Source organism: Macaca thibetana, chromosome 16 (genome assembly GCF_024542745.1).
Source record: "Macaca thibetana thibetana isolate TM-01 chromosome 16, ASM2454274v1, whole genome shotgun sequence".
Lineage (NCBI taxonomy): Eukaryota > Metazoa > Chordata > Mammalia > Primates > Cercopithecidae > Macaca > Macaca thibetana.
Genome location: NC_065593.1, coordinates 70588094 through 70614430, shown reverse-complemented (window position 1 = coordinate 70614430; position 26337 = coordinate 70588094). Strand labels below are relative to the sequence as shown.

At 36.4% G+C, this 26337-nt stretch overlaps 1 protein-coding gene across 1 annotated transcript in view; it reads right to left on the bottom strand.

Moving 5' to 3' along the window:
• The window catches only part of ABCA10 (ATP binding cassette subfamily A member 10), a 57130-nt gene extending 32084 nt beyond the window's left edge, over window positions 1–25046 (bottom strand). The window contains 14 exon segments of the mRNA XM_050765019.1: window positions 4968–4999; window positions 5002–5080; window positions 5294–5464; window positions 6096–6203; window positions 13085–13222; window positions 13644–13777; window positions 16372–16538; window positions 18575–18773; window positions 21203–21322; window positions 21563–21702; window positions 22864–22954; window positions 23413–23551; window positions 24265–24384; window positions 24585–25046. Coding sequence (XP_050620976.1) covers window positions 4968–4999; window positions 5002–5080; window positions 5294–5464; window positions 6096–6203; window positions 13085–13222; window positions 13644–13777; window positions 16372–16538; window positions 18575–18773; window positions 21203–21322; window positions 21563–21702; window positions 22864–22954; window positions 23413–23551; window positions 24265–24369 — 1623 coding nt within the window. The 5' untranslated portion in view covers window positions 24370–24384; window positions 24585–25046.
• Window positions 25047–26337: the final 1291 nt, after the last annotated feature.

Here is a 26337-nt window from a genome sequence, read left to right as displayed (position 1 = left end):
GAGCCAAAATTCTTAATCACTATACTTTCCTAAGGAGATATTGTATCAGTCAACTGTCCATACATCAAGTCAATATATAATGTGTTGGATACCAGGAACTTATATATACAAAACAGATGTTTTTAAAGCCTAAAATGGAGAAGCAGACAATGTTTGTGAACTGGAAGATTCACTATGTAAAGATATCATTTCTCCCTCAAAGTAATTTATAGATTCAATGCAATCCCAATTAATATCACTTCTTGTGGAATTTGACAAGCAGTTTCTAAAAAGCGCATGAAAATGCAAAGAATCAAAAATAGCTGAGATACTTCAAAAAGAACAAGGTGGGAAGGTTTGCTCTCTCAAATAAAGCTACCATAATAAAGACAGCATGGTATTGATGTATAAATAGAAAAACAGATTAATGGAAGAAACCAGAAAGGCCAGAATAGTCTTGATTGATAAACCAAGGTAGCACTGCAAAGCAGTGAGATAATGGTATGAACAAGTGGATATATAAATATGATACATATCAAAAAGGCATATAAACAGTGTTTCTTCCATATTTCTGAAGGAATAAACAATATAAACTGAAATAAGTTCAGGGTTTCATCAGCTTATTTTGTAAACATTGTGTATATTTCAGAATCTCCTCAAAGATTTAAAGGCCATAGTATTTGTAATTATTGAAGTTATTGCTCTAACAAAATATATGGCAATATATCTTCAGTATTGTGTAAAAATTAAGTTAGATTTTCTGGCCGGGCGTGGTGGCTCACTCCTGTAATTCTAACTCTTTGGGAGGCCAAGGCACAGATCATCTGAGGTCAGGAGTTCGAGACCAGCTTGGCCAAGATGGTAAAACTCCATCTCTACTAAAAACAAAAAAATTAGCTGGGCGTGGTGGCACATGCCTATAGTCCCAGCTACTCGGGAAGCTGAGGCAGGAGAATCGCTTGAACCCGGGAGGTGGAGGTTGCAGTGAACCGAGATCACCCCATTGCACTCCAGCCTGGGTAACAGAGTGAGACTCCATTTCAAAAAAAAAAAAAAAAATTAAGTTAGATTTTCTAAATCTAACAATGCAAGTGAAGAATGTATCTTTGACCATCTTGCTTCTTTCATCTTTATTCCATTCCTTTTTGTCATCTTACTACACTAATTACCTCATCTATATTGTTTTACTCATCCAAAAAAAAAAAAAAAAAAAAAGAAGTCTTCATTAACCATTGCTTCTGGCAAGCAATGATAGCAACAACAATGCCTTGTAAGGAGTAATTAAACACTTCCTGTTTCTGCTTCTGCATTCTATATTTATTCTTCCATCTGTTACAAACTGTATTCTACATTCACTGCTTTATAAAACTGCAGTCTCAAAGTTAGTTGTAGACATCTGTATGTAGAGATATGGTATAACAGATACCCTAAAGGGTCTTACCCATACTGTACAATTAAATTTGGGGAAATTGAAACAACTGTCCCTTAAATACACTGCTAATTTCGGGGGGGAAAAAAGTGAGGAAATTCTTTAAGGACAAAAACAAAGCCTGAAACCCAACTTGGACCATTAAGTAAACACAATATCTGCTTGGGCTGAGGACAAGTTCCCATACCAGCCCATGGGTTAGGAAGATATGATTTGGGTTCTCTTTAAAGTCATTCCCTGCAAAGAACTTTAAGAGATTCAAATGAACCCTCTTGATGGGAGCTCCTTGTAAATCCCATATTGAAGCATGAAACTCTAAGTTGGCTTATACAATCTTAGATGGATTCTATACTGCACTTCTCACAAAAATAATTGAAAATCTTTTGAAGACGAAACATCTCTAATATAGTCTTGGGAGTTCCACACTTTAAGGTCAACCAAGAATGAGCTCCTCTCCTTGACAAAAAAAATTATCAAACATACAAGGCAATAAGCACTAGACGACTTTTGAGACTAGAATTGTCAACAAGTAGAAATATTGTTTTCAATGAAATGTTGAAATAAATCAAATATGAAATATAAAATAATAGCAAGTAACAAAAGATTATGAGAAATAACTAAGCATATTTTAAAGAGAACCAAAAAGAGTTTTGGAAAATAAAATGGAAATTTTAAGTAGTCAATGAGTAAAGATAATTTAGATGCAGATGAATTTAAAACAAGTGAATTGAAAGAAACTTCTGAAGCTTTCCCCAGAAGGCAGCAAGGACAAGGACATGGAAAATTTGAATGAAGTGCTACCAGATGTAGAGAATAGTATGAAAAGCTAATATTATCTCAGTAGAGATTTAAAGTCAGAGAGGCAATATTTGAAGTGGTATTGGCTGAGAATTTTCCTAAACTGAAGACAGAAATGAATTCCAGGCAGCAGAATTTATACAAAAATAAAGATAAATAGAAAATCACACCTAGAAACATTGTAATGAAAGCTAAAGTCAAAGGTTAGTCAATGAGAGAGCCCCTGTGAAGGATAGCAACTGACTGATAGCAGACATCTGAACAGTTAAAATGTAAGCAATAAAAGAGTGAATTTTCAAAGTGGTAAGAGAAAAGGATTGTCAACCTAGAAATGCATAAGCAGCTAAATTATGTTTTAAGAATGAGGGTGAAAAAGTTTTTTTTAAACTACGAGAGTTTATAGCTAACTGACCTGCTTAAAAGAATATATAAATGATGCATTTTGGGAAACAAACAAAAAAAAATGATCTCAAAAGGGAGGAAAAAAAGACTAAAATCCTATTATGATTAGTGAACAAATGGATTGATTTAAAATGTACACAAATCTTTTTTAAGTTCTTAAAATGTTAATAAAAATGCTTATTTGAGGGATTAAAAAAAGAAAACCAAAACACTAGACAACAGCATGTAAGTAGGGTAAGAAATTATTAATAATAAAATCCCCAAAATACGGTGTTGGAAGTAGGATATTTATTAACTTTAGGCTTTGTTAAGTTTACCATGTAAAAAAATTTTCAGGGGTGTTATGGGCTGAGTTTTGCCTCCCCAAAATATATATGTTTAAATTTTAACCCCCAGTAGCTCAGAACATGACTATATTTAGAAATAGTCTCTAAATGGGTAATTAAGTTTAAAGGATGCCATTGCAGGAGTCCCTAACCCAACATGGCTATTGTCCTTGTAAGAAGGGGAGATTAGGACAGGGACACATCTGAAGGGAAGACCATGAGAAGACACTGGAAGAAGATGGCCCTCTATAAGCCAATGGGAGAGGCCTCAGAAGAAATCGACCTTGCCGATAACTTGACCTTGGAGTTCTGACCTCTAGAATTGTGAGAAAATAATTCTGTTCCTTAAGCCTCCTAGTCTGTAGTACTTTATTTTGGCAGCCCTAGCAAATTAATACAAAGTAATAAAATATAGATTTTGACTTTCAAACCAGAAAAAAGAAAAATATGGAATAAAAACAAAATCAAACAAACAAAAAAGGGAAGAAAGAAGAGAAATCACACACACAAAGCAAAAAGTAAAATAGTGTAACTTCAAGAATATCAAAAATCACAATAAACTCACTAAATTAAAAGCAGGTTGTCAGACTGAATTAAAAAACAAATAAAATCCAACTATATTTCTTTTACAAGAGACAGGCATTAAAGCATAACAACAATGAAAGTTAAAAGTAAACACACATGGCAAAAAAGATTTATCAAGCAAATACTGAACAAAAGAAATCTGGTGTACCTATATTAATATGAGATACATTTGACTTTATGACCAAAAACTGTAAGAATAAATAGGGTTGGTGTATAAGAATTCCAGACTTCAATGCACCAAACAAAATAGTCTCAAAATATACAAAGCAAAATTGGATTAAATTAAAAAGTGAAACTGACAAGCCTACCTTTATAATGGAATTAGAAGAGAAAAAAAGTAAAGATCAATGACTAATATCGATGGTTTAGAAGACATTACTCTTGGTTATGACATTTGACCATTGCAGGACAGCCACTGATAAAACTGGCCCAAGGAATTATGTGATTAGCTGTCACAGGGATGAGATTTGGAAGCTTAGAAGCAATTTAGTAGCCTTTAGGATTTCTGCTGGCATACTGAATTCTACAACTGGTTGTATTTGTGATATTCCTGTTTATACTAAATCCAACTTTTAGATACTACTCACAAAGGTCAACCAATGTAACTCTAACAGCTCTAGTGAAGTTAAACTTTGGTCCCTTTACCCTAATCCCTCCACCCTGTCCACAGAAAGAGAAAGGAAAAATCCAGAAGAAAATAAAAAACAGAGTCAAAGTGTAGACCTTGCTTTCTCACCGCTGATCCCCAAACTAAGGGCATGCCTAAGATGAGCCTGGGGAGAGAGTTTTATACTGCTTAAGAAAGTTATGATTTGGATTGACCAATCTTTTAGATTTTTTTTTAGTTCTTTAAGTGAACTGTACTTAACAAATTGGAAAGTTTGAAATGGTCAAAAAGCTATAAGTAACTGCTCAAGAAGATATCAGCTAATGATAGGGAAGGAGATGCAGTAGCATATGCCTGAAGTAATAAGTAAATTATTAAGAAAACAGTTTCTTATTTATTTTATTAGTCTATATAGTCACCTATCATGCTTGTTGTTTGTTTGTTTTTAAGTAAGGAGAATTATTTAAGAGAAAAACCTCACTGAGTTGAGCAGCCTGGGTTTAAGTCTGATTCTTTTCAGTTTTTCCCACTCGGTAAAATGAAGAAACCGTCCCAAATGGTCTAGTCTTTCAGCTGTGACATGCCATGGTTTCTACAAATATTTTACCTCTTTCCAAAGAAACAGAGTTCTGAAAGAGAAACCTCAAAGAACACATGGAAAATAAAGGAAATAAAATGAACAAAACATCCTGAACCCATAAACATGGTACAACAATAATGAAAGTACAAAAGAAAAACAAAAAACCATTCTCTTCTAGGCAAAGTATTTATACTTAAATTTGCATTTTAAAAAACTTTAAGAAAATTTAATATAAATGTGCATGCATGTATATATACTTACAATAAAAAAGCCAAAAGACCAAAAGCCATTTTTTTTCTCCACTTGCGAAAGATGAATGAAAGCACATATGTGAGGAATATAAGAGAAGCTGCACAACCAATTATGCATACCACCTGCAAAGAATAAGGATCAATGGCAAGATTAGAAATGGCAGGTCATAGAGGGAAAGAGGAGAGGAGAGAATCATGTCATAAAGCTGTCTAAGGCAATGTTCTTATTTTCTTGCATATTACATGCCTTTTTGCTAATGAGAAAACATTCATGAAAATGAATTTTCATTTTGATTCTACTATCATAATTGGCCTGGGGAAAAAGTGATCACTTACCAAAACAAACACGAGTTCCCATGAAAGCTGGAATCCCAGAAATATGAAGTAGTAAATTAAATGTATTGAAAGGAGAATCAAGAAGTATAATGGAATGTCCACCAGAGCCTGTCCACACCAGTATGCTGAAGGCCAGAGGCCTGAAATCCATAACTGGGATTGAACTTTTTTCTGACAAAGAAATAGAAGGGATAGAGGAAGGGATCTTAGTTTGAAAAGATTTTATGGTTATGTAAAAAAAAAAAATGTTTAATAAATTTTAGATATAGTGTGGTATAGTGTCTGTGTGACAAAAAGCATCCTCCTAAGTGTCTAGCATCCCCAATGGAAATGTGTAGTTATTGGTTCAACATGAAAGTCTCAGCTATTTTTAAAGTTCATTTACCCATTGGTACAGATTAACGAAGATGACTACACCATATATTTTTAAAGTCCAGTTTATTAAAGCATAGTTAAATAATTGGAAACATTGTATGTCTGACATTTCATGCCATAGTTAAAAATCTAAATTCCCTTTGGAACTGTGAAATAACTGCATGGATCAAACAGTACCACATCTTCATCCCTGAAGTTTATTTAGCATGGTTTCCCTTACAGCTGAGGCAATTTTATTGTGCTAAATGGTAAACTTTCTACCTCTTTGAAATCATGTGTTTACTACAATCTATAATCATATTAGATTTTAATGTATGTGTAAACACATTAACCAAAGTACAACCCTGTGTGTATAAAACAATAAAATTCCAATTACTAAAGTCAGATAAAATCAATCTCAATCTCTCTAATTTCCTCTCTCTCTTACTTTATAATGGTTGATGCTGCTCATGCCGATAAAAGGAGAAATGCAGTTTGTGATCAACAACAAAAATACGGACCCATCTATAAAACCAAGATCCAGCACTATGTCATCCTGAAAGATGAAAACACATCAGTAAGTTGTTGCAATTGTTACAAATTATACAAACATTATACGATACGCTTCTGGGAAATAATGAAAAACTCTGGAAGCATTCACCTGATTTAAGAAGCAAAGAGACAAGCAAACATGTTTTGTTAACCTTAGTGGCAGGTTCCATTCCCAGGAACAGGATGATATAAAAGAAATTCAAAATCTCAATTTTATATGTATATACGGTAGTCTTCTGTTTCCACAGGGGATATATTCTGAGACTCCAAGTGAATGTCTGAAACCTCAATAGTACCAAACCCTATACATATTATGGTTTTTTAATCTGATAACTGAAATGGCTACTAAGTGACTAATGGGTAACATATACAGTGTGGACACACCAAACAAAGGGATGATTCACTTCCTGGGTGTGAAGCAGGAAGGGCAAGATTTCATCGTGCTACTCAAAACAGCAAGCAATTTAAAACATATGAATTGTTTATTTCTGGAATTTTCCATTTAATATTCTAGAACCACAGTTGACCAAAGGGAAATGAAACATCAGAAAGCAAAATCACTGTGAAGGGGGTCTACTGTACTTACAGGGCATGAGCAGTTTCTCTTTTACATTTGCATCTGATACTTTAGGGAGCTACAGTTATCATCTCTGAAGCACTGAGTTAAGTTGTCATTTGTTCCAGTTCCCTATTTCCAAGTTGGCCTCTAATAGTAACTGTTGTGAAGCTGGACTTATGTTTAGGCATTATGCCTACCTACGTGCAAGATGTAATTAGAAGAGAGCAAATCTTCCCTGCCTAAATAATTTGACTTCTAGAATTGTTTAAATTAAACAATTGTCAAGGCATTGAGGGGTCTTTAAGTTTTTTTCCAGATGCTGTAATTTATTATTATTATGCCAAAAAAAAGAAAAAAAACTAAAGAAAAGGAGTGCAGAAAAGATAAGTTTTTGTCATAAATGCAGGTGCAGGTGGAAGTGCAAAAAAGCAGCAATGAAAAGGTTGTTCTAAGAGTATTAGTAAAGACGTGGGAAGAACCAGATTACCAGGGGCTAAACAAATGCACAATCATCAGTGTAAGGGAAGGGGAGCACTAGAAACTCCATATCCCTGCTTCCCAGTATCACCCCTGGGAAGTGGTATTTCCCATCTTGTTGATCCTGTTGCCTGATGTCAAATGAGCCAATGTCATTGGTTGATGCACATATCTGTTTTCCTCTCTGAGAATGGGACAAGAAATCATTGTGCTACTCAGAACCGTGTGCAATTTAAAACTGATAAATTGTTTATTTCTAGAATTTTCTATTTAATATTTTTCAACCATGGTTGACCAACAGTAACTGAAACCACAGAAAGCAAAATCATGGATAAGGGGTCTACTGTACTTAGAGTGTACAAGCAGTTTGGGTCCAACTAAATAGATACATTTTTCCTCCTTTATATCCTGTACTCTCTACTTGGGGGTACAGCTTAATTTGCTACCCTAAATCTCTGCTTTTCTTTGCTCCCCCATCTCTCTTCTGCGTATCCTCTACTTCATCCTAATGATTCCCAAAGTATGCATCATCTCCATCTACTTCTCTGGGTTCCTTGCTTTTAAAATATTCCACATAAAGTATCTATTTGGGTATACTCTGCTTTATCTAATATACTAAGTCAAAAACTAATACTAGCATCTCCTCCAAATAAACTTTCCTCTTCCACTTCCCCATTTCTATCAGTTTTGTTACTGTTTCAGTTTCCTAAGCTACAAGATTGTCTTCTTACATGCATAATTCTTTTTTACACTTCTTTCAATCTGCCATTTAATGCTACTATTCTATGAAATTCACATGAGTTTTTCTTTTGTCACTTACTCCTCTTCCTGTATGCTGGTCCAGACACTTTTGTTAGTTTCTGTTGGTCCTTGACTGGCATTTGAATATTAATATATGATAGGAAGATCAGGGGGTCCAGATACACAGAAGGTCAGAGCTAACCAATGAAAGTCATTATTAGGCAGAGTTCTAATATAGGCATTGGAATCCTTCATCATTCAGATTCCAATGCCATATTAGAACTTGACTTGTGAATGTCCAATTATATTCCTTAGTATATTTCTATTTGCAACTTAAGTATACCAACTTCAGAGGCATTAGTGAGGACTAAATGAAATAATGTATAGTGAGGCCAGATGCAGTGTCTCACACTTGTAATCCCAGCACTTTGAGAGGCTGAGGTGGGTGGATCACCTGAGGTCAGGAGTTTGAGACCAGCCTGGCCAACGTGGTGAAACCCCATCTCTACTAAAAATACAAAAAAATTAGCTGGGCGTGGTGGTGCATGCCTGTAATTCCAGCTACTTGGGAAGCTGAGGCAGGAGAATCACTTGAACCCAGGAGGCAGAGGTTTCAGTGAGCCGAGATCTTGCCACTGCATGCCAGCCTGGGTGACAGAGTGAGACTCTGTCTCAAAAATAAAATATATATATATATGTATGTATATAGTGAAATAATATTTTTATTTGCTACATGTAGCATTTGCTATATGGGAGGTGTTCAATAACTAAGAAGAGTCGTTTTTAAGATGAAAGCAAGGACGAAAGCACTAGAATTGAAAACAGACCAGGAAGCAATATCAGGCAAGAACTAACAAGTAGCTAAGGAACAGATGACAGCTTAGTGAAGCACACATTTCAAAGTCTAGAAGGATAATAAGAAATAAAAATGGCATAATTTTAAAATAGTGTGAAAATGAGGTTATTAAAAGAAGTCATGACAGCTTTAGAAGAACACCTGCAGCAATCAGAGGCAATGTACAGCCAAATCGAGAGGAACGTGAGCCTCACAGAATTGTGGAGCTAGTGACTCTTCTATGCTAGTGGTTCTCTAAGTGTGGTCCCAGACCAGCAGCATCAACGTCACCTGCGTACTCACTGGAAATGCGAGTTCTCAGACCTCACTAAATCAGAATCTCTGTGGATGGTGTCCAGGAATCTGTTTTAACAAGCCCAGCAGGTGATACTAGTGTATGTTAAAGTGGAAGCACCTCCGGTCTATGATTTCTGCTGGGATATAAATCAGCCCCAAGATTCGAGGTGTCCCTGAGAAAGGAGGTTATTAAATCTGAGTAAAAGGGAAATTATGACTGAAAATAAAAATAAATTATCCTCCACAGTGGGTGAGCAATAAAATATACTATACTAATCCCTATTCTTACTATAATTGATTATTTTGTTTGGCTATGCATGAGTAAAAGAATGAATAATTATGGTTTTCTTTCAAAAGAAAATACCTGTTTCTGGCAAAAATGCAACAACTAGAAAAAGACTGAAATTCTTAACTTTCCTAAAGAAACATAATTTCCATTTGAATATTTTAAAAGTTATTCATAAGGGACTAAGAGAGAACTCAGCTTCCCTGGATCCACAGGAGACAATTTAATATCCAAATTGCTTCCTTGACAAGCCCTCCTAACATTAATTTTGTCTAGATTGATATACATTGCAAGAGAAGAAGGTTATGTATCTAAATTGTCTCCTCTGTCTTCTGATTCGGTTTAGCAAAAAAGTAAATTAAAGAGCTCTATCTGTTGAACCCCGGAAGCGGAGGTTGCAGTGAGTCGAGATCACACCATTGCACTCTTGGGTGACAAGAGCAAAACTCCATCTCAAAAAAAAATAAAAAAGAAAAAAAGAAAGAGAGAGAGCTCTACCTGAACCTCGTCAAAAGGGAAGAATAAGAACCCCATGTAAGAGACCTACCTAACATGTTGGAGCAATCAACAATGAATGTATTTGATGTCTGGAGGTAATATGCTAAGACAAATATTCTGTGAGTTCACGAGTAATAATCTTAGTAAGCAGATTCGGAAACTAAACTCAGGTAACTTGTGGGTCCCTATGGGGCCCACTGGCCACTTGAGACCCATTCAGCTCTGTGCAGGGTGAAAGTCTACTTGGAAAAGATAAATGTGTGTCTCATTGCATCTGAAGCAAAAGCCTCCACAGTAACTTCCTTCCTCAGCTCCATTTCTATTTACTCCATCTAAGGATTAACATAACATTCCCCAAAACACTGGGAAAAAGAAAGGAAGAAGGAAGAAGCAGAAGCAGAAGAGTCAAAAGGAAAGGTACCCTCTATCAGACTGCAGGTGATAAGGAGGGTCAACCCAGGCTACTTTCTGCAGGAGGAGAATTTCTTTTCTTTGGAGTGCAGTGGCGCAATCTCGGTTTACTGCAAGCTCCGCCTCCCGGGTTCACGCCATTCTCCTGTCTCAGTCTCCCAAGTAGCTGGGACTACAGGCGCCCGCCACCGCTCCCGACTAATTTTTGTATTTTTAGTAGGGACGGGGTTTCACCATGGTCTCGATCTCCTGACCTCGTGATCCGCCCGCCTCGGCCTCCCAAAGTGTTGGGATTACAGGCGTGCGCCACCGCGCCCGGCCACAGAATTTCTTTATCTTGATATTCTCTATGGAATTCTCTTTGGCAGCGCCCAGAGGCCCCGGCAAGCTTCCTGCTACCATTGAGGGGAAAACGCGAAATACCATCTTTCTTCCTCCAGAGCTGTCTCATGCTCAGCCAGACCTACTTTCCCTACAGAAAGGGAAAGTTTTTTTATTAAATGCAGGGTGCACTACAGCGGTTTGCACTCAGTAAACCCAGAATACATTTAATTCTGAAAAATCAAAAAACTCTTTATATAATATTACTTAAAAGCTGCAAGATAATTTTTATGTCTTTACAGTAATGGAGTGAAGAGTTTGTCTGACAAAGACTAACTGTAACATGCTTCACAGTAATGATAATAATGTCTCATGGTTGTGTGATACATTAAACACTTTTGAAAATAATATCTTAGTTGAATGTTACATCTACTTTATGAGGTAGAAAAAGCAAGTATTAAAATAAAAATTTTTTTTAAATAGGACTATTACAGATTATCCGCTTGCAGTTCCCATCTTGCAGAAGAGAAAGCTGTGCCATAATGGTAATAAACGGTGCACAGCATGACTGGTTATCCAGTCTACCCACTCATTCATCCATTCAACAAACACTTATAGAGCTTCTGCTCCGTACAATGCATCATCTTTTGTGCTAGAAATAAGTCAAGTATAATTATTGCTCTCAAGAAGTTCATATTTGAAAAACAATGACAAACTCAGTCTGAACTCAGTTCCACTGAAAAATAAATTAGGAGGGTCTTTAAACATTAAAGCATCTGCTGAAAAGTCCTGGAGGAAGTTAGAAGGAGGCTGACTAAAAAATAAAAAATAAAAAAAAAAGGCGAGACAACATTGATTCTGTATTAAAAGTAAACAAGGCTAAATACAGGCACGATTAACTCTGGAAGTATTGGGAAATAGATGAAATTATATTAGATCTCACTCTTGAGGAATTACTAGAACTAAGTTTTGATTGTATTTTTCCTATTTTTGCTCTGAACTGGTAGCACATTGCTATTACCATCTAGAGAGACAGTGTATTGTTTTATATTAGATAGTTTCTCTACTTACAATTAAATCACCCTATCTCATTTGCAGAAAACTAGAGTTTGTATTATACAGTATTAATTTCTTATTATGCAATTTTCCAATAAAATTTCGTTATCTAAAACCACTATGCATATTTTCACTAACATCCACATGATTTCTATAATTTTTTCCCTTTTTTATCTATCATAATCAAACACATCAGTTAGGAATTATTTGACAATTTAGAAAGGATAACCAAATTGCATCTGATCAAAAATTGCACTTCACATCCTAAGTTGTAAAACATAAAGAAGCCAAAAAAGGCACTGCAGAATTTAAAATGATGAAAAACAATAGAACTGTCAAAAAATCATAATTTTAGGATTGGACTATATTTTATCATAAATCCCTTTGTGCTGGAGATATACATATACATATGTGGGTGTCTATACACACATTCACACTTTTGCATTTGCATTAATCAGTGTATATGTCTTATATTCATCTAATTCTCCAGGGAAATCTGACAATCTGACATAAAATTAAGGATTTAGGTTTAAGGTATCTCTGGTATTCTTCATTTCCAAGCAAATCCATTCACTGATTTCAGTAAATATGCATTAAGTACCTAGTAAGTTGTATATGGTAAACCAAAGTCAAAATTATGAGTTTTCAACAGTCCTGTGATTTTTTTTTCTCTTTTATTTTAAATTCTGCAGTGTCCTTTTGGATCTTGGCTCTTCTAATACCATGTTGGGCTGTAATTCTTGATCAGACAAGATTTTAAACTAGAGGGTTAAGGCCAGCCATAAAACATAACTCTACAGAATACCAAGTCTTAATAAATGTAATGAAAAAAATAGATCAAGATAAGGCCTAGGAAGTGATAGGTTACATCTAATTTACTAAGTAAAGAATTACATATTTAAATTTTTCCATAAAACTTTTGAATTTTAAAAATTTAATTAGACTAAACATAAAAGTACTTGAAAGATTCTTGATCTTTCAGAATAAGTAATAGCAAACATGTATTTGAATGTTTCCTCTTTCCTTTACAGGAATGTAAGCTCCGTGTGGGTGAGATTTTTGTCTATTCTGTTCATGCTGTATTCTCAACATCCAGAAGTACCAGAAAATAGTACACTCGGGAAGTAGTTATTGAATAAATTTAAATTGGTATATATATTTATACATATATGCCATGCTATGTTCTAGGTACTCAGTAAATTCATTTAATCTTCATAATAATTCTATAAAGTAGGTACTATTACACTCCCTATTTTGCAGATGAAGACACAAAGGCAAAGAGTAGCTAACAAACTTGCTGTTAAGTGGCAGAAGCAGGATTTGAACTCACGTGGTAGACTCTAGAGCCCTCATCCTTTATCCCTCTGCTGTGTTGCCTCTAATATAAATCAATACTCTACTTACATGAGAAAATGAGGTGCTCTCCGTTTGAATAAGTTCCGTGAAGTTAAAAATTCCAATAAGGACATTGCTAACAATTCCCATAAGAACAGGAAAACAATTCAATTTCTTGGTATTACATGCAACTGAAAATCTGTAATCCTTAAAAAAAAGTACACAAATATAAGTTCTAAATTCTTAGAGTAAATATATTTATTGTATACTTTGTATATAACCAGAGTGGAATTAGAGTGAGGAGACTATTAATTTTTCTTTGACGCTTCTGCCTTCTTTGAATTGGGACAAGGACGCATTATTTTTGTAATTCAAGTGACTTGTTTTGTAAATGAAATGGATTAACATTTACTAACACGAAAAGATGTCAAATATTTACATTTTATGTGACAAAGAAAGTTTCAAGCCTCCTCTAATATGATGCCAATTTGGAAAACATATTTAAATTTCCTATAGTTCAAAGTATTAGAATGTGGCAAAAAAACAAAAACAAAAACAAAACAAAAAAACCACAAAACAACAACAAAAAAACCACTCATGATAAAACAGTGCATGGAAGCAAACATACCTTCTGGTCACCAGACACTATGATGGCCCCATTGTAGGAGGGATCATCTGAGCCATTTCTGTTTCTAAAGTCATCTATTTCCAAAACTATATCCTGACGCTTCAGTGAATGCATGAGGTCTTCAATATTCGATCCTAATGTAGTGGAAGGAAGGCAACAGGAAAAAAAAAAAAAGCAAGAAAATCAAAGTCAAACCTTAAAATAATAATGATTTCCAATCTTGTTAAGAAAAACCCAGAATAGCTTAGTAAAGAGCCTTGCTCTTTAGGAGTACAATACTATTCATTCTGATGCTACGACATTAAGTTCCATTTACCATCTTCAGAGTGACGGGCTCCTTTATTCTTTTCAGAAATATATTCGTTTATCTTATAATTCTCACCAGGTGAAAAGAGTTTACAAAAATAAGATTGCAATTCTCACAGGAAGAAAATTTGCTAGTAGTGACTTTTATAAACTTTACCAGAACCGTGTAATGTTTGTAATTATGAATAATACATGCAAAATATACCTCACCACCCAGGCTTGTCCTAGTGATCCTATCAACCTTAAATGGCACTAACCTTGCCGTGATATTTAAAGTACTAGTAACCCATTCAAAACATCTTTGCAAAATTAAGTTAACTTGATATTTGCCATTGTGCCCATTAAGTTTTGTGACTTGACTTCCATCATAGATGGAAAGGAAGTCACATTGGTCAGAGGGAGAAGTCAAGCTATGAGGCAGCCTCCACATCTGAATCAACCACCTGCCACCAAGGGAGCTCTGGATTTAAAATGACCCATCAGGGAGAGAATCCACAGACCCTTTGAAAGAGGCGGCTTGCAGCTGCAGGCTCCATGAGACAGCTGAAAAACTGAGTGTCCTAGGTGAGAAAGGGGAATGCCCACCCCCAAACACACATCCTCACTGGGGAACCTGAAGGTCCAGATCACGGGAGGATTTTACCTTACCTGGAGCTACGATAAATTTAGAAAGCCAAGCGAAATATAGCGGGAGAGGAAGCAGTGGGAAGAACCCTGTGGGCACTCTCAGTCCCCAGGGAAGCCATTTTTGACTTTGTCTCAGAAGGGTCCTTGGGGAGGGCTGCCAGTGGAATTGGGGAAAGACCACAGGGAGAAGGAAACTTCCAGCTGAATTTTGTAACAATTTCAACCAAATGCATAGTTTCCTGGACAGAATCTTGGGGGAGGGCATCATCAGGGAGTGCAGATACGAGCACAGAAGCCATGGCAGGGGGAAGGCACATAACCCGAGAGCCCTGCTTGCTTTCTCAAAGGGAATCTTGTAGCGTGGGGTGAATTCTCAGTCCTGCTCACCAGCTACCTGGAAACAAACTCAGTTCTGTTATAGGGGCATTGAGACCACCTTGTGGGCTGTGTGGGAACTGGGTGAGACTTGTCACTGCCAGCTTTCCCCCACTTCCCTGGCAACCTATACGATGCAGCAGAAGCAGCCATAATCTCCATGGGATCATAACTCCATCCGCCACGCCCCACAGGAGCTGCAGCAAGCCCCATCCAAGTATGGTCCAAGCTCAGACATGCCTAACCCTACCCTCACCTGCTGGTCTTTCTCCACCCACTCTGGTAGACATAATCTCTTGGAAGTTCTATCGCCCTGACCCACCCCACCTGAGAAACCTGAATACTTATCCAGGCGACCCTAGGGGAAGCTTGCATCCTCCCTATACTACCATAGTTGATGCTCTCTTGAAATTGCCACCTCCAGGCTGGAGGCTGACCAATACCAGCACACTACACAAAACTACAACCAAGGACCCTCACAGAGTCCACTTCACTTCCCTGCTACCTCCACCAGAACAGGTGCTGGTACACACGGCTGCGAGACCTGAAGATGGATCAAAAAATAATAGATGTTGGCATGGATGTGATAAAAAGGGAACACTTTTACACTGTTGGTGGGAATGTCAACTAGTAAAACCACTATGAAAAACAATGTAGAGATTCCTTAAAGAACTACAAGTAAGTCTACCGATTGATCCAGCAATCCCACTTCTGGGTATCTATCAAGAGGAAAAGAAGTCATTATATGAAAAAGATACTTGCACACACATGTTTATAGCAGCACAATTCACAACTGTGAAAATATGGAACAAGTCCAAGTGCCTATCAATCAATAAGTGGATTTAAAAAGTTATGAACATACACACACACATCCCCACACACAGACACACACCTTAGAATACTACTAATCCATAAAACGAAATGAAATAATGACATTTGCAGCAACCTGGATGGAGTTGGAGACCATCATTCTAAGTGAAGTAGCTCAGGAATTGAAAACCAAACATCATATGTTCTCACTCATAAGTGGGAGCTAAGCTATGAAGGCACAAAGGCATAAGAATGATACAATGGATTTTGGGGACTCGGGAAAGGGTGGGACAGGGTTGAGGGATAAAAGACTACACATTGAGTACAGTGTACACTGCTCAGGTGATGAGTCCACCAAAATTTCAGAAATCACCATTAAAGAACTTATACATGTAACCAAACACCACCTGTTTCCCACAAACCTATTGAAATAAAGATAATACAAAATAAAAAATATTTAAAAAGAAAATTAACCCATCAGTTTCCTTCACTTGAAAATGGAGCAAGCTGGACAGACACCATTTTTGTTTTCAATTGTCTCTCAGGTATGTGCTTTCCAAAGATCTTTGATAATAAAAAATTGACACTATATTTCAGCCCTGTTTCTCACCTGTATTATTAATGATTAATAGGCTGGTAAGAGGCGTCTTCGGGATTTGTTCCAGAGAAAGGAAATACATCCTGGGTGAAAACTCCCAACAATGAGTTTCACGAATTACTTTATACATTATCTTCTCTAGAATGATGGGGATAAAAGCAACTCCAAGTACTAGTGACCTAAGTAAAACAAAATTATAACATGAGTCTGAAGCAATTTTCCTCTGATTATTTAAGTCACAAAGATGCTATATAAGTGCTAACTATGGAAATTCCACATGCATGTGTGGTGTTTAGTTTGATAAAATGAAACATACAGTGGCAGTAATCTGAGAATTGGCACAAAAAAATTACATAATTTGTATCACATTGGAAGATATTCAAGGGTAACAGAGCATCAAGAGAAAAGGTGGAACCCAGGGGCAATCCTCTGTCAGTATGCTGGTTTACCAGGACAACACAGGATATGATTTTATGAGATAACAGGGGACTCAAATTGCCTGCTTCGGTACTTTTGATGAGAAAGAAGCCCTATTATACACTGCAGCCTCAAGCTTGCTATGTGCACAATTGCAAGTAACATTTTAACTTTCTTCAATTGTTAGTTTACAAATATTTTAATTTTCATGAAACTAAATGCAACATTTAAAACACTATTTTTATATCTAGAAGTCATCCCACCAATTCAAATTGCAAGTGAAATGTTTCCAAGCAATCTTTGTTTCTCTAATAAGCATATGAGTCCACTCTGCAATCACTACTTTCCCATCAGACTTCAGACTCTACCTTCTTCTCCCTATCAGCCTTATATTTCATAGAAAAAAAAAAAAAAGGAGTCTATAGGACAGAAACTCCTTCATCTTATTGCTGCCAAAAGAAAAGAAAACATCCACAGATTCAGTCATCCTCTCATTCTTTTATTCTGTTGAAGTACATAATAGATCTTTGCTCCTAACAAAGAGGTCAGTCCTTGTCAATATTGTAATGAATCCAAACTCTCCACCCTCCGTGTATCTCTCATTCATTATAAAATCAACTTTCCTCCCGACTTCGTGTTGCCTTTTAGCTTCTGCTCTTTCTACTCCCCTCCATAGTCAAGCACTGCAAAAGAGTTGCCTACTTTCAGACCTCTTGATAAAACCTTTAATAATTTCCAATTTGCCAAATTCAATGGATGCTTTTGTTTCTCAACTGTTATTAGCCCTCCATATTTTCTAATCTTGGCTCAAATGTAACAATTTCAATAAGACCAACGCCAACAAATCTATTTAGAATTGTAATGTACCTCCAACTCCTGTCATCCCTTCCTATCCCCTTTTCTACTCTATTTTGTATAACCTGGCATATAAGTTATTTAGTTTTATATTCAGTATTTTTCATCTTTTCCACCCAACCAAATGTGAACACCATGAGAGTAGAAATCTGTGCCATCTGTATTCACTAATATAACCGAACTCCTAGAACAATGCCTAGTGTACTACAGCAGGCTTCAATAAAGATTTGTGATATAACTGAATAAGTTTAAAGGCCTTATCAATTTTGTTTACTACAGCAGTAAAACTGTGCCCCAAAGAGTTAAAGAAACCAATGACTAGCAGAAATCATAGAGTTTGTAGGGTGTCAGATTGAAAGAAAAAAAAAAAAAAAAAAACAAGAAACAATTTGCTGAAACACTGAAACTCCCTCAGCTTATAAGATAATAAAACTGGCTGAAATCCGCTGGAACCAATATGGCCAATTACAGTCTGTCCAGAATCATCCTGATGACTTCACAGTCTGAATTTCCACCATATATTTCATACCAACTGCACTTGAATTTGCACAAGGGTACATGAGGAGGCGTGAAGAGATATCTGTGCATGCCTGAGGACTTTCCAGACCTCTCCTTTTCTTCTATCATGCTTAATTCCAGAATCCACTCTCTAAACCTTTTCTAATAAAATCACTGCCTTAAAGTCAGCACAGGGAGACAGATTTGAGCTGACCTCCTGTCTCCTTGTGAGTCAACTTGCAATAAAAATCGTTTCTCAAAAATCCAGTGTCATAGTATTGACTTCTAGCACATGAGGCAGTGACATTTTCCTCAGTAACAGCAGGATAGGTAAAGATATTTAAAAACTGTTAAATGAATGAATAAATTAATATATTTATTTTCTTAATATTTGAATGTTTTTTCATATATTGATGAAATAGATATAAAGTAATCTGATACTCACAAACACAAAAGAACTCTCCTTTCACGCCGTAACTTTAAGAAGCGAAGTGTTGCCACCGCATAGATTTGTCGTCTCCAGAGAGTTGCACTACTGACAGCCTTTCTTGTTTCAGGAAGAGAACAAAGAACCTGTTCCATTTCAGACTCATTTCCAGTATTTCTTGTCACATATATTTTCTTTTGTTTCCCAATGTCAAAATCTACAATCATGTAATAAAACATTTTAATAGGCGATGTTATCTGCACTTTCTCTTTAAAAACTTTGAAAATGATGTTCGACTATTTGAAACAGCACTTCTAACAAGTTGAGCTACTGATATCCACAATCAAAATTTACATTAAAAATCTTTCCTTCAAACATATGTAATGGATTCAATTCCAATGAGACAGTAAATTAATTTTTGAGGATGATTGAGGCTTCCTAACAAGCATTTATTCTTTCATACCAATAACAGCAGCTCTTCACTAAGGGATACTTTTGCAGAGCAAGTTTTACGCGGAAGCACAAAGACAAATTTATGTAGCTGAGTTTCCAAAAGGCCTCCTCTGTCATCTGGAATTTCCCCTGCAGGATTAGTTCAACACTGATGATTGACATCTCAGTAATGAGTTCAAGACATTGTGCTTTCAAACGATGGAAAGTTCATGGAAAGGCCTCCTGTTTGAGTCCCACATACACCACACTTTAACTGTACAATTTTGGCTAATGACACAACTTCAAATATCAGTTTTCTCATGGGCAGCTTGTTGTTATTATGGGAATTAAAAACAACATAATTCAAGAACTGAGCACAATGGCTGGTATATAGTAGTCTCCTAAATTCTTTTTGTTTTGTCTTTCCAATTTTTATTTTTGGTGCAGGCTTGTTACATGGGTAAACTGTGTGTCATGGGGATTTGGAGGTTTGGTGTACAGACAATTTTGTCATCCAGATAATCAGCATAATACCCACGAGGTCATTTTTCAATTCTCATCCTCCACACTTAAGTAGGCCCTGGTGTCTGTTTTTCTCTTCTTCGCATTCGTGTGTACTCAATGTTTACTTCTCACTTATAAGTGAGAACATATGGTATTTGGTTTTCTGTTCCTGTGTTAATTTCTTTAGGATAATGGCTTCCAGCTTACTCCATGTTGCTGCAAAGGACATGAGCACATTCTTTATGGTTGCGTGGTATTACATAGCGTACACATAACACATTTTCTTTATCCAGTCCACCACTGATGAGCATCTAGGTTGATTCTGTGTCTTTGCTATTGTGAACAGTGCTGCAATGAACATATCTGTATATGTCTTTAGGGTAGAATAATTTATATACCTTTGGCTATATACTCAGTAATGGGATTGCTGGGTCGAATGATAGTTCTATTTAAAGTTCTTTGAGAAATCTCCAGACTGCTTTCTACAGTGGCTGAACTAATTTACATTCCCACCAACAGAGCATAATCATTCCCTTTCCTCCACAACCTCATCAGCATTTGTTATTTTTTTACTTTTTAATAATAGCCATTTTGACTGGTGTGAGATAGTATCTCATGGTTTTGATCTGCATTTCCCTATTCATTCATGATATGGAGCATTTTTTCATATGCTTGTTGGTTGTATGTATGTATTCTTCTGAGAAGTATCTGTTCATGTCCTTTGTCCATTTTTTAATGGGGTTGTTTTTGGCTTATTGATTTGTTTAAGCTCCTTACTGATTCTGGATATTACACCTTTGTTGGATGCATAGTTTGCAAATAATTTCTCCCATTCTGTAGGTTGTCTGTTTGCTCTATTGATAGTTTCTTTTGCTGTGCAGATGCTCTTTAGTTTAATTAGGACTCACTTGTCAATTTTTCTTTTTGTTACAATTGCTTTCGGAGTCTTCATCATGAAGTCTTTGCCAGAACCAATGTCCAGAATGGTATTTTGTAGGTTTTCTTCTCAGGTTTTTATAGTCTTAGGTTTTACATTTAAGTATTTAATCCATCTTGAGTTTATTTCTGTATAGAGTGAAAGGTAGGGCTCTGGTTTCAATCTTCTGCCTGTGGTTAGCCAGTTATCCCAGCACCATTTATTGAACAGGAAGTCATTTCCCCATTGTTTGTTTTTACTGGCTTTGTTGAACATCAGATGATTGTAGGTGTGTGACTTTATTGCTGTGTTCTCTAACTTGTTCCATTGGTCTATGTATAGTAGCCTCCTAATTCTTCTAATTATTATTACAAAGTAAACTAAGGAAATAACATTTTATTACTTCTTATTAATACATTAATTATAATTAGTTTATTAGCTAATTAAAAGCACATTTTTATAAGGAATGGCAAGTAAGAGGCAGTATCAGAACTCATCACTATAGCAGAGAGTTTTGATGATAAGGAAGAAGTGGTCATTGCAAAGAGATGTGTCTGTCACTGACATGGGAAGCAGACAGATGTTGGAAAGCAATTTGCCTAGCACCAAGAGTGATTATATTCGATATAAAATGATTATAATACTTTTAAAAGTGGACAATGCTATTTTCTGTCTAATGCATATTATAGGTAGAAATCCACATAAAAATCTACAAACATGAATTAGAACATCATCTTTTTCTCTTCTCTTTTTTTTTTTCTTCTTAATTTTCTGCTAGACACACATTTTTATACCTGGTTCATTGATTGCTGATTTTCCTTCTAGGTTCAAGAATACTTCATTCAGAGTTGTCATTGAAACACCATAATTCCTTATGCCCTGGTCAGAACACTTATCAAGGTCACTGTAAAGATCTAAAAAGCCAATAATAATAAATCAATGCAATTAAAAGTATCAATGAGTACATCAAAATACTAATGTCTAAATGTTACTCAAAATAGATGTCTACAAATGTTTTCATATTAAAGCAATCACCATAATCCAAGGAAACCTTTTCTATAAGCTTTAGAACTCGATACATAGAACAACAGAAAATGCAATCAGCATAATCATGAACACTTACATATATTCCATGTGATTACACAGTAAGTTACCTGGAAATCTGTTCGTTTTTTCCAAAGACAAACTATATACAAGCTTTTCTTCACTTTCTGTTGTTAACTTGGCATCAGGAATGTGCTGTTTAATAAGGGATGTGATTTTCTCTGTGTCACACATTTCATTCCTGTGTAAACTATTATTCAAAAGAGCCATAAGTCTCTTGAATTCTTTTCCAACACCACTACTCATGAAAAGATAGTTTATTAAACAGTTTGTATGTATTACAGACATATTCTACTTAACTGTAGTAATTGGTTCCTTCAAATCACATACTCCACTTCAAATTGCTAATTCAACTTCAAAGTGCTAATTGGTAGCCTATTTTGCATTATTTTAAATGGAAAAATCATAGTACATATCAACACCGATATGTATATATATACACACACATATATATGTGTATATATACATATATAAAACTATCACGATTGTGCTATGTGTGTGATACATATAAAAAAATCATGATAGGATATAAGATACATGAAACATTGCTTCTTAATAAATGGAAAATTAATAAGGTTTTTAATAAACAGTTGTTTTCTATGCAGTAAGTGGTTTCTCTTAATGTCAACAACTTCTATTTGCAGAGCTTGTTTGTGAGTATTTGATGCTTTCTAAAATGTTCCCATGTGATATTCTGCCATTCTATCAATGAGATTTGGAATATAACTACAGAATTCTAGTGCAAAGTGTTTTGCTAAAATTAATCAATGGCTTATTGAGGACATAAAGATAATTTTTTCTATACAAATATTGGCTTTAAAATGTTGTACAGGCCGGGCACGGCGGCTCCGCCTGTAATCCCAGCACTTTGGAAGGCCGAGGCGGGTGGATCACGAGGTCAGGAGATCAAAACCATCCTGGCCAACATGGTGAAACCCGGTCTCTACTAAAATTACAAAAAATTAGCTGGGTGTGGTGGTGCATGCCTGTAATCCCAACTATTCAGGAAGTTGAGGCAGGAGAATCCCTTGAACCAGGGAGAAGTTGCAGCCACTGCACTGCAGCCTGGCGACAGAGTGAAACTCCATCTTCAAAAACAAACAAACAAACAAACAAACAAACAAAAACGTTGTATTGAGAAGAAGTATACTTTGTTTTTTAATTAGTGTGCTTAAAACCAAGAGATAACCAACAAAGGAAATGTTAATGAGGGAAACATTTTGGGCTGTTTATTGCAACACAATTTCTACCAAAAGTTAACTTGCCTTTCTTACATTTCTAAAGGCTTCTATAAAATGTCACCCTCATATTAATATGCTCATTTAGAAATAAACACACCTAGAATACATACCTTAAATGATATCCAATACCCCACTTTCGCTTCAGAAACAAAGATGATCCTGCACATTTCAACTTCCCTTTAGACAGAAATACTTTCCTATCTGAGTAGAAAGGAAGATTCAAAATATTATGTGAAGAATAATTCCTTACATGGTATATTCTCTACTTTGGATACCAAAACACTGAATGAAATTTGTAAGATCAATACAACTGTAATGTCATTAAGCCCCTGGGTGCAATATCATTTCTAATCCCCATGCCTATTGTGAAACAGGCCTCAGAAATTCACTGCATTCCCCGTAGCTAATCAAGTGCCACAAAACTTTCCAAGGATGGCCTGATTCTTCACCTCTTCCTTTGTCTACATACTTTGCTATGTAACTTGGCAGGGTTACACCCCATGTGACTTGTTGTAGTCAATGACATGTGGAGGCTTGAAATGTTTTATTTTGCAAATAAACTGCAAACAAGATTTTCTTCTTTTGAAAACAGGCTATTAAAAATAACTCTCATGTTAAATCCTTAAATAACTAGTTGGAATAAAGAAGCCAAGAATCACCAGCCAAGATGTCAGCCTCATCCATGAATTGGGTACTAAAGAGGATAACCCGGTCTACTTTATGCTCCTTCAGGAGGCTCCACACTCGGTGCCTTGAAAAGGGATCCAATCCAGCAGTTGGTTCATCTAGTAGCAAAACCTACAGAGGAGGAAACGTATGAAAGCATCTTCCTCTTCACAGTGAGGATCTTCAGAAAGCACCATGAAAACTAGTATGATTTCTAGACTCAAATACAGTCTTCCACCAGATCCCTAATGTCAGGCCTCTGAGCCCAAGCCAAGCCATCCCATCCCCTGTGACTTGCAAGTATATACATCCAGATGGCCTGAAGTAACTGAAGAATCACAAAAGAAGTGAAAATGCCCTGCCCCGCCTTAACTGATGACATTCCACCATAAAAGAAATGAAAATGGTCAGTCCTTGCCTTAAGTGATGACATTACCTTGTGAAAGTCCTTTTCCTGGCTCATCCTGGCTCAAAAAGCTCCCCCACTGAGCACCTTGTGACCCCCCCCACTCCTGTCCACCAGAAAACAACCCCCCTTTGACTGGGGTTGGTAAATTTCCTTTACCTACCCAAATCCTATAAAACGGCCCCACCCTTATCTCCCTTCGCTGACTCTCTTTTCAGACTTAGCCCACCTGCACCCAGGTGATTAAAAAGCTTTATTGCTCACACAAAGCCTGTTTGGTGGTCTCTTCACATGGACGCACATGACACCTAACAAGCTTGATTGGTACTTTATTATAAATTTTCCCTCACATTTGGTAATTACAGTAGAAGTTGGACTTTAATAATAGTTGTATATCCTCCAATCTAAATTAACTGTAAAAATACATTTTTTCTCTCACCTGAGGATCTCCTAAGATGGCAATCCCTAATGTTAGCTTTCTCTTCTGCCCACCACTTAATGTTTTAGCAATAATGTCTTGAATGCTTTGCATATCTAATTCCATTATAATTCTTTTTACCTATCAAAAAAAACTCTGTGTTAGCAATACCAAATATTTTACTTTAAGCAGTTTTTACTCTCTAAAAATGAAAAGAATTTATTGTAGAACTTCATTGATTAAGCTTTATCTATCAAAGAGTAAAGTAATAGCTGAACAAAAAAAAATATAGTCAAAAGTAAATTATTTCCAAAGCCATCAATTTTAATGTATTCCTCTACCTCTTGTTCCACTTCCTTTGGCTGAATCCCTTTTATTTTAGCAAATACCCTGAGGTTTTCTCTCACAGTGAGGAAGTCAAATTGAAAATTGAACTGTGGACAAAATCCAATGTTCTGTCTAATTTCTTCCACGGCAGTTATTTCAGAGAGTTGGGTATTATAAATAGTGGTTGATCCTATAAATAGAAATTTAAAAGGCTTTACTGCCAGAATGTTAATTCTATGCAGAGTGATAATATATGTCAATATTTAGATTTTGTTCAAAAAACTTGTTTTTATTAAAGAAACTTCACATTTTCCAATTGCATAATTAATACAATGAATAATTCAGATTACTCTTAACATAAATATGTGTCCACAGCAATGCAAAATACACATGGAATGTCAAATAATAGTGGAATAGAGATACAAATGTTTTCATGAATTTATGTACATATGAGATAAATATTTCCTGTTCTAAATTATTCAACTGTGTAACAAGTCCAATATACAGAAATAATTTTTACACAATCAAATTGTTATGCCCAGACCGTTTATTCCCGAAGAAGACCACCAGAGTCCAGAGTCAAAGCTAAGCAGCAAGGATCTTTATTACAGGTTCGAACCTGGAACTCTCCCTCGCTCGTGAAACGAGACGGGCAGGAGAGCTCCCCTACTCAGCTCCGAACAATGTTATATAGTCTAAGAAAAGTGGGCATAGAGTTATTATACAAATCAGATATATGATTGGCTAGTGTTTGAACAAGGCGATTTGGCTAACTATGATTGGTTCCTGCCATTTCTGATATTTTGGTTCAAACTTTGAGGCGGGAGAGCAGGTTTACGGCAGCAAGAGTTTATCTTACTTAAACACGTCTTGTGACCTTGCCTCAGAACTTACAAAACGCTGGTATGTGCAAAACAAAATCTCTGGTACGTGCAGAAAACCAGGTACTCACAGAACTTACGAAATCTCTGGTATGTGCAAAGATTAGAAAGCAGAACAAGGGTGTAGCGGGTGGGGGGTGGGTACACATCTATCTTTGTGTCCTTTCATTTCCCCCTTCTCATAAGTAACTGGATGTCCAATCTTGGATTTCCAGAGTCTTATAATATAGCCTCACTTTCTGGGTGCAGGAGAGGCTGGTGATGGCTACGGAGGACCATTAGTTGGATGGTATCAAACCTTTCTCTGACAAATTGTAAAATTTTATTTACCACACAGGGGCCTATAGTGAATAGAAGTAGTAAAGACATTAGGGGGCCTAAAAGGGGTGTCAGAAGGGAAAACATTGAAGAGCTCCACCAATTGTTAGTGGCTGTAGTGAATTGTTGCTTTTTCATTTCTAAGCTTAGTTCGTGTAGGCGTTGGACTCTTTCCTCAACTAACCCTGACTCATTTATATAGAAACAGCATTCTTCTTTGAGGAACATACAGGTACCTCCTTTCTCAGCCGTGAGTAAGTCTAAGGCTTTGTCTACAGTCCATGTAACCGGTGCTCCAGACGGCTCGAGAAGGTCGGATGTTGGGTCCACTGGTTTGACGTGTGTGTAGTGGATCCACGAAGCGATGCCTTCTACTTTGAGAGCGGTGGGAGTAGTCAGGAGTACTTGCAGTGGTCCTTTCCACCTGGGTTGAAGAGTTTCTTGCCGGTGGCGCTTGACTAGGACCCAGTCTCCCGGCTGGAACGGATGAGGCGTCGGCGGAGGTCCTGCCTCGTACAGTTCTCGTAGTCTGGGCCAAATTTCCTGGTGAATTTTCTGTAAGGCTTGT